The sequence below is a fragment of the Azolla caroliniana genome, unplaced genomic scaffold, assembly GCF_043228905.1.
Source record: "Azolla caroliniana isolate FFs.n. ecotype wild unplaced genomic scaffold, voAzoCaro1.0.p SCAF_14, whole genome shotgun sequence".
Taxonomy (NCBI): Eukaryota; Viridiplantae; Streptophyta; class Polypodiopsida; order Salviniales; family Salviniaceae; genus Azolla; species Azolla caroliniana.
The window spans coordinates 20,037,377-20,051,049 of record NW_028230449.1 but is presented as its reverse complement, the minus strand read 5'-3'; the positions used below and the strand labels follow the sequence as shown (position 1 = coordinate 20,051,049).

General features: G+C 37.1%; 1 protein-coding gene across 1 annotated transcript; it reads left to right on the top strand.

The window, feature by feature from the left end:
• The first annotated feature begins 6,493 nt into the window (after positions 1–6,493).
• LOC147855819 (leucine-rich repeat receptor protein kinase HPCA1-like) lies at positions 6,494–12,476 on the top strand. The gene is made up of 18 exons (XM_087330173.1): positions 6,494–6,673; positions 7,004–7,139; positions 7,272–7,343; positions 7,676–7,750; positions 7,832–7,903; positions 7,980–8,147; positions 8,250–8,324; positions 8,426–8,497; positions 8,580–8,651; positions 8,748–8,816; positions 8,910–8,984; positions 9,080–9,154; positions 9,243–9,371; positions 9,485–9,966; positions 10,160–10,309; positions 10,474–10,607; positions 10,696–11,154; positions 11,608–12,476. Exons 1-18 carry the CDS (start codon positions 6,538–6,540, stop codon positions 12,088–12,090), a joined length of 2,934 nt encoding a protein of 977 aa, XP_087186299.1. The 5' UTR covers positions 6,494–6,537; the 3' UTR covers positions 12,091–12,476.
• The last annotated feature ends 1,197 nt before the right edge of the window (positions 12,477–13,673 follow it).

Genomic DNA, 13,673 nt, shown 5'->3' with positions numbered 1-13,673 from the left:
CAAGGTTCAATAAGGAAGAGGGGTTTTGGTTTGGGTGGTTTGTAGGTGAGAGTGATGGACAAATTATCCGTGGCAAGTGCCCATCTAATCAATATCGTTTGTGGGGAAACCTAAGTGCTTTGTCCGATAATGGCCGGTGGCTGGCAGTGCGGGTGGCAGTGTTAGAAGGTAAGAAGTGGCAAGTAAACCCGGACCTAGGGAAGCTAGATAATGGTTGTAAACTATGGCTATTTGACAACAAGCCCCTACATGATTTGGAGTGGGATCCACTAGAGGTATGGTGGCAGAAACCGGGAACGAACAAACTAGAGGGTTTTTTTTATTATAATACTAAGCTCAGAAGGCAAATCATTGGCTCCAAATCGGTGGGCGCTGCTCAGACTCGCAATAGTTGGAGGGATAAAGGCATATCATATGACTTGTTGAAGTCGTTTTGGAGGAGACTATGGGCATTGGATATGCCATAAAAAATAAAGGTTTGGTTTTGGCTTCTTGGTCATAAGGCGATACCCGTAGGGGAGTGGATGAGGTGTCGTGGTGGGGAGGCTAGTTGTAAGTTATGTGGTCACTCTTTGGAATCGATACCTCATTGTTTTTGGGACTGTGCAAAGGCAATCAACATTTGGGGTAGAAGTCACAGGATAGTGGCAACATGCGATGTGAATGGGAGACTTGTGTGGGGGTCCTTACAGGGTTTGAAGCTAACTAGGGAAGACTGGGCGGAACAACTAAATCCACATGGTCATGGATTTATAGTGTAGGGTGGCAGTGTATTCAAATGTGTCAGAGTGAAACCTGGTACAAACTCTAGTTTTTTTTAGGAGATATGGATGTTGGTGGCATGCTTCTCGGTCTGGCACATTTGGACCAGACGATGTATGTTTGTTTTTTAGCAACGAAAACTCCCAAGCGGTGAAGTGTTGCTAAACATTTGGTTTGAGCTGGTATCTTGGCTGCGCAGACGATACAACTCAATTGAAGGGAACTCGGATGAAGTAGAAAGGGCTCAGTCAAAGTTTTTGCTGAAATGGGGTCGTTCTCCTATGATGGTAAATTCAACGTCAGGGCCTAAATGGAACTACCAAGCACCGAGATGGTTGTTTCCGTCATTGGCTTCCATTAGTGGACAGAAGATGTAATTATGTGGTTACCATGTAAAAAGAGGTAGCAGGATACTTTTGTTGTAAATAGCAAGGTGGGGACTATGCTTAGTTTTGTGTGGAGTAGTGTGAGTTTTGTTGATCATGGCTGAATTTTGATGTACTTCGTTTGCTAACTAATGCGAAGTAGTGTTTTTTTTGGAAAAAAAAGAAAAGAAGTTTTTCTTTTTGCCAATATCACCACCAAAAAGTTCCTTGAACATTGTATGGGAAATAAGGAAAATTAAGATTTTCTAAAACAAGTTGTGGTCGAAGTTATCCATCTAAGAGAAGGAAATAACCAACATCTAAAATACTTTGATCCTTGGAAGAAAGACAATCTTTGAATGATTTACTACATTAAAAAAGAATACATGCTTATGTTGATGCATGATAAGTTGTAAATTTGTAATTGTGGTGATGCTTAAGGTGTTTTATAATATGTATTAAAGTCAATGATTTCATATTGCATCCATTGCAATAACTTATTTTGTCCTCATTGCATTCTACTCAACACAATGAATACACATTTTGTCGAGTTTTGACTTAGTAATGCTTCTTGGTCATTGATCCACCGTTGCATCAAACACAACAAAAGTAGTTGAAGGATACTACATTGTTTTTTGTATGTATGTCTCAAACACATCGATAGTAATAAAATCCAATGTTGATTAGGTAGTCTCAATCCCTAACGCATCATCGCAATTGTAAAGACACCCAAGTCCATGATGAAGGTTGTCTTTTCATGATCTAGAAGTACCATGCAAATTTGATATACTTGTTGGAATAACATTCAAGAAATTATACCATCACATTGATGTCTCAAACACATAAGTAGTAATCAATTCGAATGTTGATGATGTATCTCAAGCGCTAATATATCATTGTAGTTGTAAAGATGCCCAATTCCATGATGAATGTTGTCTTTCCAAAATCTTCTAGCATCATGCGAATTTGACATAGTTCTTGGAAGACCATTCAAGAAATTATACCATCATGAGCAACTAATGTATTGCATCCCTGAACGGTAGTGGGAATGGGCCACAAGTTATTGGTGCATTCAACTTCCACTAAAACATGTTGCCTATTTTAGCTTCGTAATGAGTTCTATCCTAAGTTGTTTGTCCACCTATTGGACTTTGGTGTAATTTAGATTCATCCAATATGTTCTTTGTTGTATTCACACAACTTCTTTTAGGTGCACCTTGTGTTGATAGAAACCTTATTTTAAAATTATTAAGCAATCAATGGTGGTAATGCAACAACCACAAAAAAGGACACTCATAAATATGTATAAGATTTTGTAGCTATTTCCAAAGTCGGTGAGGATTATCATGATCAATGGCATCATGGCAACATTTTTAGGGGATCCTATTAGTACTAGCCACTTTAAATGAGGAGATTGAGGATCAAATAGGCGATTGGTGTAGTGTTGATGATTGAAAGTTATTATAGGTTGTGTGGTGATATGACCGAGAATCTTTTGATGACATTGCAAATCATAAATGGACTATGTTATAAGCATAACCTTAAGGACCAATTCTAACGCTAATTTTAATGGATTAAAAAGAGTGGCAAACCCATAAGGACATATAACACGTGGAAACATGTGGTGGTTTGGGAGCCTTAGGTGCTGGAAAGTATAAAGGGGAGCTTAGCCTCACCAATAGAGTTTTGACAACGTGTCAATATGTGGTAATGAAGGGGATAACCTTAAGGACTAGTTCTAAAGCTAAATTTAATGGATTAAGGGTATGATAGTTGGGAAAACCAACTATCCTAAATTAGCTTTAGAATTTATCCAAGTAGGGTTATGCCTATAACAAACTATGACATGGGAATGATTGTGTTAATATTGTGAGGGTAAACTAAGTCACAATAGTCATAATCGACCAATGGGGGTCGTTATCATGAGCCTAACATATTGTTGGTCCTATTCTCACATTCACTATACAATGTAATAGGTGCTCGTACATCCTTACAATGATTGGGATTGTGCAACTCAAAGCCTAGTTGTTTTAAACCTACTAGCCCCTTGGAAGATTAGTTGACCATATTGTTTAGCCTCATGTAGGGTTATTCAAACAATCAAACCCTATCTTGAGTTATTAAGCTAGAATAAGGATTTCAATATCTTTCACGTACACACGTAATACCAATGATGTTAGGAGTAGGTATGGACATCGTAGTGTGTGGTGGATGTAATGTTCAACATCCATGGAAGAGGGGAGAGAGAGAGAGAGAGAGAGAGAGATGAAACTATCATTGGTCATCTTGACCAACATGATCAATATGTGCATGATAATCGTTAACATATGCATCATTATTGGGAAACATTTTGGGAGCACCATAATGTTGGGCAACAAATAATCAATTTGTTATCTTTAAATATCTATGATTTATATAATATTACCTTTGAATTAGATGTCATTTCCCAGATTGCTCAAAGACTTCAGGGTTTTTCACATGGTCATCAACGTGTTAGAGAAGGGTGGAACAAGGAGGGCTTGTGGTACCCACTATACAAAATTTCATGTTCATCCCGAAACCAAAATAGAATAGAATCATATCTTATTAGTACTAAAGATGATCATGATGTCTTGAAGTGTCGAGCATTCATGTCAGACAAAGTTTAGTGAAGGGGACTTCTCGTTGGTTAGGCGTGTAAGTAGAACAACTTAAAGTTGGTGAATAGATGCAAACACCACTAGAAAATCCAACAAATGAATAAGAAAGCATGGATTTATTGGTGATGTTACCACTTACTGATAAATTCAATGGTTTGCGCTGAATTTTTGTTAAGATAAGAATAATTTATTCCAAGACATTTTCACATGAAAAAGAGACTAAGCCAACTTTGAGAGAGTCAAAACACGTGGTTGTTGTAGACAAATATGCACCCTCATGTTTTAGTAATGTTTGAGTTTGATGTTTGAATAGACTATGTAATATTTCTATTTAACATAATTGACTACATGGTGTATTTAATCATTGTTTTCATTATGCGACAAAATTCCTACCTAGGAGCCCAATGTAAACGACATAATTATTTAGTGTCTAACCTGGTTGGCTATGATTTTTGGGAAGCCAAATCTGCAAGTCATTTACTTCATTATACAAGCATTGGTGATAGATAACAATCGGCAACAGTTCGGTTCGGTTCGGTTTGAGAGGGTCCAAACCGAACCGGTTAGGAACCGAACCATTTTAAAATGTTGAAACTTGAACTGAACCGAACCGAACCGAACCGTGAAACCTTTAAACTGAACCGTTAAACATTTTTCAATCCGTTAAACCTTTAAATCGTAAAAACCGCAGTTTCGTGGTTCGGTTTCGGTTTTCAATATAGGTCAAATTTATTTTTATTTTATTTTAAATTTATAATATTTCATTATTTAGAATTTTTAAGATGTTCCTAAAATGTGAGAATAAGAGTAAAAATGAAAAGATTGTTTAAAAACAATTTTTAAAATTTTTTAGAATTTTTTTTTAAATTTTTAAAAAAATTTTAAAAAAAATTAAAAATTAAAAACCGTTAAACCGTTTAAACCGCGGTTTTTTACTGCTAAAACCAAACCGAACGAAACCATTAAGCCGTTAAACCGTGGTTTGGTTCGGTTCAAACCGAACCATTGCCGATTGTTAGTGATAGATTGTGTTATTACACATTTTGTCTCTTTAGATATTGATTTATTTCTTTTGTGGGTTTGACCTAACTTGAACAAGTCCACCCAAATATATTTTATTGATACATCTTTTATAATTTAGAAATCCCATGTGGCTTTGCGATCCACGTACGATTTACATTGCACATGTAATTCCTTCAAAACATGGATTTGCTATTCCATCTCAAAAGGATTACAAGATAAGGTGTAAATAAGAGGTCTCCAAAAGCATGTTTGAAGTATCTATCTTACTCCTGAGAGGTACGCAAACAATCCATAAGATTCCCTCAAAGAATGTGACTCTTTTTATTTTTTAGATGTATTTATTCCTTAACTCTTGATACTAACTCTATTGTTTTTTGCTCCTCACTATTTTCTTGTCCAAAATGCTTGCATTATTCTCCCAAGAATATGTTTGATATTTCAGATTTAGTTTATCAGTAACTTTGACCTTATTTTTACTAAGTGTTATTCTTCATGGTAGATACAATCATAGTTTTACTCTATCTAAGCTTTCTTAAGTTCATGTTTACTTTTCAATAACTATGATATTATAAGATGCCTTTAGAGTGTGCTTGTTGCAAGTTGCCTATACCATGTTGCAAGTTGCATTTGTTGTAGCTTGGAGAGCGTTTGTAAATGTGGAAAGAGAGAGATAAGAATGACTACAACCATCATTGATGACTAGCACACATGAGGGGTCACCATAGTCACCTTGGTGGAAGTTAAATACCTATCACCTCTTAACCTAAAAGATGTGCTTAATACTACATTTTCCAGTTGTAAAGTCATATATGCCACCAAGGTTGGATTCCGATTGGCTCAAAGACGACCTGACCTGTCTTACACGTAATCATGCGGTTCAGGAACTTACAAGATGGTGGTTTCCTTTTCTGTGAACTTCAATGTCTGTAAGGGTGGTTTGGACGCCTCCCATATGGTCGAGTGCACGGATATCTCGAGCGTCTCTAAGGGTGGTGTGGACGCCTCCCATCTGGTCGAGTGCACGGATATCTCGAGCGTCTCTAAGGGTGGTGTGGACGCCTCCCATATGGTCGAGTGTACGGATATCTCGAGTATCTCTAAGGGTGGTGTGGACGCCTCCCATCTGGTCGACTGCACAAATATCTGAAGTGTCTTTAAGGATGGTGTGGATGCTCCCCATCTGGTCAAGATGGAATGTTGGCAGAATGCGACATCTTTTTCCTCAGGCTAAGATGCGCGTGCAAGAAGAATCATAGCCCATCGAGAAGAGCATGTCAGGGAGGGTGTAGAGATTGAATGGAGTTGAGGTGTACATACATATATGTATGTATACAAATAATGAATACATGTCCACACATGAGTCATTCCATCCATTTAAATTTTGTGGAGGCTTCACTTGGAAAAGTCTTTATTGGACTAGTTCAAAAACTCTTGAAAATTTACTCATTTTATATTTGCTCTGTTTTTCTTTCCATAGAAGAATAAAGAAGAAGAAGAAGAAGAAGAAGAAGAAGAAGAAGAAACTCTTGAAAGAATCACTCTGCTATTTGCTCTGTTTTTCTTTTCCTAGAAGCAGAAGAAGAATAAGAAGAATAAGAAGAAGAAGAACTCTTGAACAATTACTCTGCTATTTGCTCTGATTTTCTTTTCCTAGAAGAAGAAGAAGAAGAAGAAGAAGAAGAAGAAGAAGAAGAAGAAGACCCCTTCTCCTCTCTGTCTCTCTTTGCGTGTCTCTGTCTCTTTTACAGATGCATCAGCATGTCCAAACATGCACACGGTATCATCTTTCAAGGATCCAGGAAACAACTCACCTTCCTCTCCTCCTCCTCCTCCTCGGTCTATCAGTCTTTACCATCGCCAATTCTGCTACCCATCAACCAGATGGTAAACCTTCTCTTTTGTGTTTTAGTGTCTTGTTTTATCGCAATCGTGCTGAAACAATGGCCAAACAAGAGCATCGAATCTGTTTCTACAGATGCATACAAGTCTGGTGTTAGTGCTAGTATTAGTCTGGATTTTATAAGGATAGGGTTAGGGTTAGGATCAGTGTTAATGTTAGGGATAATGTTATTATTGTTAGGATTCGGATTATTTCTAATGTTAGGATCAGGGGCTTAGGTTTTAGTAAAAGAGTTAAGGTTCAGGGCTTTGCTCTGCATTGATGTTCCGAAATAGGATCTGCAAATCCTAAAAAGGACGTTTCTTCTCTTGCAGTGGATGCTCTTCTAGCCTTGCGGTCGGCTTGGTTGGACAAACCATCTATTTGGGATGTGAAAACGGATCCATGCGATGAAGCATGGACTGGTATTTTGTGCACAAATACGACTGGTGTTACGAGAGTCTATGGCATGTAAGCTTAGGGCATCTATTTGTTCTGCTTTCCGTAGCTTTTTCTTTAGTTACTTTGTTTCCACGAATTTTGAACAAAGGATTTGTTTGAATGCCTTATTTATCATTGTGTTCGTCTGATTTGTTTTTCTAGTCTCATTAGCAACCAGGATTTAGCTGGAACATTATCTCCTGCAATTGCCAACTTGACATCCCTTACCGATCTGTGAGTTATTCCATATCTTTCTTGTGTTACATGGGCATAATAGAATTGAGGCAAATTGAAAGAAAAAACATGCCTTTGTGAGTCCAATCCTTCATTGTTTGTGTAAGCCTTTTTTACAGGTATATGTATATATATGCATAAGGAAAAACATGTCTTTGTGAGTCCAATACTCCATTGATGGTGTAGACCTCCTTTACACCTATGTGTATGTTTAAATATGCATATACATATACATACTTGTATATGTATAATATGACATCAAAATGCAATAGATAAATTCCATGCTTTTCTGTTCATGTTCTCTTTTCTAAGACACGCTTGGTTGCACTCAGGGACCTTTCATCCAATCCAAAATTGGGAGGCAATCTACCTGTTGAGATAGGAAATCTAACTGAACTAACCAGATTGTAAGTATTGGCAACAAATCAAAATGAGTAGGGATCAATATGATGGGTATCTAACACATTACTATACTATTATCCTATCAGTTATATACTGTTTTGTAACTTCACGGGGACGATTCCAAAAGAGATTGGAAACATTACATCTTTGCAATATCTGTGAGTATAGTCTAGAATACCTGAAATATCATTCGTGACATTCCCTTTTTTCATATGAAATGCTATTTCAATTCAGGGGTTTATCTCAGAACCGCTTTACAGGACCATTGCCAGATACCATTGGATACCTTCACAATTTGAAATGGCTTGATGTATCTGGAAACAGCCTCACAGGATCTCTACCTGTATCAGCTACTAGTGAATCTGGAAGTGGTCTAGATAACCTCACAAATGCCGAACACTTGTAAGTCATTATTACAACTCAAGAAATGAGAGTTATTATATACTTGCATACAAAGGATTCATTGTCTCACTTTTATATTTTTTTATCATTGTATGCTACTAGCCATTTGCAAAACAATTCCTTTACAGGGAGCATTCCATCCTCGATGTTCAATAAGGATATGAAATTACTACACTTGTAAGTGATCCTCTACTATCCATATATCCATGGTCATTATGCTTATTGAGAGATTTATCGTTTTCCAAATCATGAAAATAACATGAACAATGTTGGGCCAGATTGTTAAATAGTAACAACCTCACTGGAAACATTCCTTCAACCATCGGGGATCTACCTCATGTAGAGATCATGTATGCCAATATTAAATCTCTCAACATTATTGTTAATACTAAAATGCACACTGTTGCTGAATTTTGCTAAATCTGACTGCAGATGCTTGGAATCTAATTTTTTGAATGGTACAATTCCATCTAGTATCAATGCTATAAAAAATCTCACAACACTGTAAGTACTAAAAAGTAATGACACTGAGATGTCAGTAAAGATAGATTGTTTTTTTCGAGTTCTAAACCTTAAAATTATTATGTTCTGTAATCACAGGCAGTTAAACATGAACAACCTAAGTGGTGAGCTGCCTGACCTTTCCAATAACACAAACCTACAGATGCTGTAAGAATTGATTTTATTGTCTTACCATGGAGGTCCAATTCAAGGAATCAATTCATTTCATGTATCATCCAATGCATGTTTGGTTGTTTTCAGGATTGTAGGGAGCAACCCGTTTGATGCCACTGAGATTCCAAGTTGGATAACAAAGCTGAAAAATCTCTACTTATTGTTAAGCATCGTTTCATCTAATTTATATTGTATCAGATTGAATATAGATCCTTTGGATATGAATGCTGACATAGCTACTGCTTTGTGGTTTACAGATCGATGGACTCAAGCAACTTAATCAGCACCATGCCTTCTGACGTATTTGGATTCAGTCCATATCTATCCAATGTGTAAGTCATACTTACAAAGACTTCTTTCATGTGACGGTGGTACCGAAAGAAAGACTGACATCTATTTGTTCTTTTCTAATTGTTATAGGTCATTTGCATCAAATAAATTAAATGGCACTTTAGACCTCACATCAGCGAACACATCCCTAAACTTTGTGAATGTCACATGGAACAATATCACTGATGTTATCAAAGGAAGTTATGCACAAGAGCTACTGTAAGTATTATGATTTTGCAGGACTGTTATTACTTTTAGAAATCCTGCAAAAGTTCACTTGATAGTGTAATCATATCTTGATATACACCCTCTTCCAATCTTTTTGTTGACAGATTGGATGGAAACCCTTATTGTGCCAATGCAAATTCTGATTGTTCAATCACACAATCTAGTGCACCCTCTTCAACTCCTCCTCCTGAATGTACAAAAGAGTGTTCTACGGACTATGCAGTCAACCCACGAGCATCTTCTGGATGTGAATGTGCACATCCAGTGATAGTCACGTGTACCTTTTATGCAACAAAAGTTCCAATCTTAACTGATTTCAAGATCACTGATCTCGAGGAGTGGTTCATAACTGAGTTGAGAGAGAGTCGATATATGGCAAGCTTACAGTTAGAAGATACCCAAGCAGTGATAAATATCATCTCCACTAATCAAATGGAGCTCTCTGTTTTCCCACCAAATAGCACATCAGTTTGGTCTCCAACTGATGCAGCCATCTTATCATATGTACTCCAAAATCACGATGTAGAGTTCCCACAAATTGGTCCATTATCTTGTGGGAGCAAAGGGAAACCATATACATCATCATGTAAGCATTTTTCTTAAACTTAACTGTTTCACATATGAGATAGGCATAGAATACATATACATATATAGCTTCACCAAATATAACATTTATTTATCTTCATAGCCATAATGTACTGGAGCTTTGATTTCTTTTCTGTTCCTGCTCTTATCTTTATTCCACATGCTTGTCTTAGTTTTCTGATGATTCAATGCAGCCAATGTGGGGAATCCATTGAGCACTGGTGCCAAAATCGGTATCGGAGTTGGAGTGGCTTTTATGATGATTATTATTGTGGTTCTAGGGATTTTTGTCTTTAAACTAAGAAATAGAGCTTTGAAGGCAGAGAAATTGAACAAGCCCTTTGGTGAGCAAACTCCCAATTTTTTCTACCTTTTTATGTCACATATTTTAGCACAATTTCTGTGACAAATGATATCAGCAAACTCCTCATGTTGATAACTATTAACAAATAGAAGATTAGATGGAGGACTTATTTGTGAATAATTATTATTTTTAAATCCCATACAGCGGCGTGGATTGGAGATGAGAATCCAGCTATCCCCCAGTTGAAGGGTGCTAGGTGGTTTTCTTTGGAAGAAATATCAAAGTGCACAAATGCTTTTAGTCAAAGTAATGAGATTGGCGAAGGAGGATATGGGAAGGTACAAATTTCATCTATACTTGTTCACACAGCTACTTACATGCTGCAGTGTAGATTTGAAAGCGCTGATGTTTCTTTTTCGGCATCAGGTATATAAGGGTTTCCTCTCTTCGGGTGAAGCAGTGGCAATTAAGAGAGCAAGTACTGGTTCATTGCAAGGTGCAGCTGAGTTCACCAATGAAATAGAGCTTCTTTCTAGAGTTCATCATCGGAATCTAGTTGGGTTGATCGGGTTTTGCTTTGAAGAAGGGGAGCAAATACTTGTGTATGAGTATATGCCAAACGGGACATTAAGAGAATGCCTAGTTGGCCAAACTGGCCTTAGCATGGACTGGGATCGACGAATGACACTTGCCCTTGGTTCTGCAAGGGGTATTGCTTACCTACACAACGAAGCTAATCCACCTATTATCCACAGGGACATCAAGTCGAGCAACATACTTCTCGATGACAAGTTGATGGCGAGAGTTGCTGATTTTGGGTTATCAAAGTTTGTACTTGATGGGGACAAGCTTGAGCATGTGTCCATGCAAGTAAAAGGGACACTGGTATGTACTGTTTCTTCTCCCTGATTCTCTTGGACTATACAATGTTAAAAGTCACATACACAATATCTGTTTGTTTTATGTGTGCTGCATGCATTTTCTTCCTTGTTACATATTCCTCACACGAATCTATTTCTGACCTTGTTTATGTATGTACAATAGTGTATTGCATGTATATATTTCCTCCCTTTTGTTTGATTTAGCATGTATATATTTTCTTGTTTACGTATGTATATTTGTGTATTGCATGTATATATTTCCTTGTGAATGTACAGATGCCCTCACATGTATGTATGTATTTCCTTGTGAATGTACGTATGTACAATTCTGTATTACATGTATGTATTTCCTTTTATATGGACGTCTATTGGCATTTATATGTCTATACATGTAATTATTTCCTTTTTCATTTGGTATATGAATTCCAACTTTAGATTATATTCTGTGTTGATGCAGGGTTACTTAGATCCACATTACTATATGACCAAGCGGTTCACCGACAAGAGTGATGTGTACAGTTTTGGTGTAGTGTTACTTGAAGTAGTTACTGGCAGATTACCCATTCAGGGGGGCAAATATATAGTCCGAGAGGTTAGGACTGCACTTGAAGGCGGTGAGATTGACCGTGCAATTAAAGACATCGTGGATCCTAACCTCAGGGATTATCCAGTTAAGGCTGCAAAGAGACTTGTGGAGATTGCTTTAAATTGTGTACAAGATCAACCGGATGAGCGACTCACAATGTCTGAGGTGGTCAAGGAACTTGAGGCCCTCGTACATGCCGAGACTACTAAAGGATCAATACACATAGAAGTGGCTGGGGGTAATTCCAATCTATATGGGGAACAGTCACCTTACATGAGACAAAAGAATAATCGCACATCGTTTGAATATAGTGGTAGCTATATTGGAATGTCTAGACCTTTAGAACCTAAGTAGTAAGGCAACGTGTGCATATGCAACACCATTCATTTTCTGACGTCAAATGTTAATTGAAGGGGGAAGGACAAGTTGCAATTTGTTGTATACATACTGACTTTAGAGAACCAAATGTTAACTGAGGGTGGAAGGACAATTTACAAGAACCAAACCTTGATTGAGGGGGCAGGACAAGTAAGATTGTGTATACATATGAAGACTTCAGGAACCAATGGCTCTGCAAGATTGTTGTTGATAAACCCATTATTTGAGGATAAGTTCCTTGTATGCTTGTTAAATATGGGAATTTAAAATGAAGTAAAATGTAACAAAAGAACTATTGATTTGCATGTAATTATAAAGAGACTCAAAATAAAGTGAAAATCTGTCAAGAAATTTGTACATAACGGATTGTTTACAAATATGGCATTTTGGCTGCTTCCGTTGTGTAAAGCATAATTGTTACGTTTTTGGCTGCTTCCTATGCATTGGGGCTCAAGTTAAATAAAAAAATTTTGGATCTGAATTTTGAATTTTTCTCTTGTATGGATTGGATTGGTTTCACTATCACCTACATTGTAATTTGTAATGGAGGATTGTTTTCAATTCGCATGTTTGATGTGCATGAATATCATATGTTCTTATTGACTCGACATGTTATCAATGTCTTTTGGATTCAATACACGCTTTTTAACTCAATTTGTGTTTATTAACTCAAGTTTTTTGGTCATGGATTATTAGTTCTTGATGACCATAACCTATTGGGAATTGCAATAACATGGGTGAGTGTGTCAAGCCAAAACCACCAGGGTTTTGGAACATGGAGATTTGGACCTAGGGAATGATTTAGTGACAATGCTGAAACACATTTATGAAGATTAAGTGTTCTCGGGTCTATTTTAAAGATTACGAGCCACTTAGTGTTAAGTTGGAAGAAATGGTATGAGTGAGGTGATGGTGGACCATGGCATAGAGTCCCTTCCTCATTACTTGGCTCTATAAACAATAATGTAATCTTAGAGAGAGAGAGACAAAGAAAGAAAGAAAGATATATTAATGTCTTCTAAGGCCAAAATTGGCCCATGAGACAAATGGTTTACAAAAAAATGGGATATTTACCCATTCACTGAAAGTAAAAATAAGATAAAAATAGAGTTTAAGCTAAATAGTTCTAAGAAAATAACATGCCTTTCCTATATAAAAACATGTTCTACAATGAAAATGATGTTAAACTAGGCCTAATTTCATTTCCATCCAAGTCTCTCGAAGAGAAACGGGAGGTCAAAGGGTTGTGATGTGGATGTGGCCCGTGGTCCCAATGTAAAAGATACCCCAACCATAGCTTCTAGTCGACGTAGTTCACGTTCCCTTATCTTCTTAATCTTTTCTACTCCACGTTGACTTGTTTTGAAGCCCAACATTAGAGGGTGTTTGGTTGTTCTTTGCATTTCTGCTTCCTCAAGGGAGAGGCCGAGCGGCGTAGGTGTATCCACATTCATCGTCTCCCCTTGTTCCTGAAAAATTACACTAGTTACATGTTGATGAATAGTAAATCGGTTATGGTTAACACTTTGTAATTTATTCTCCCTATATTGTTTTAGTTC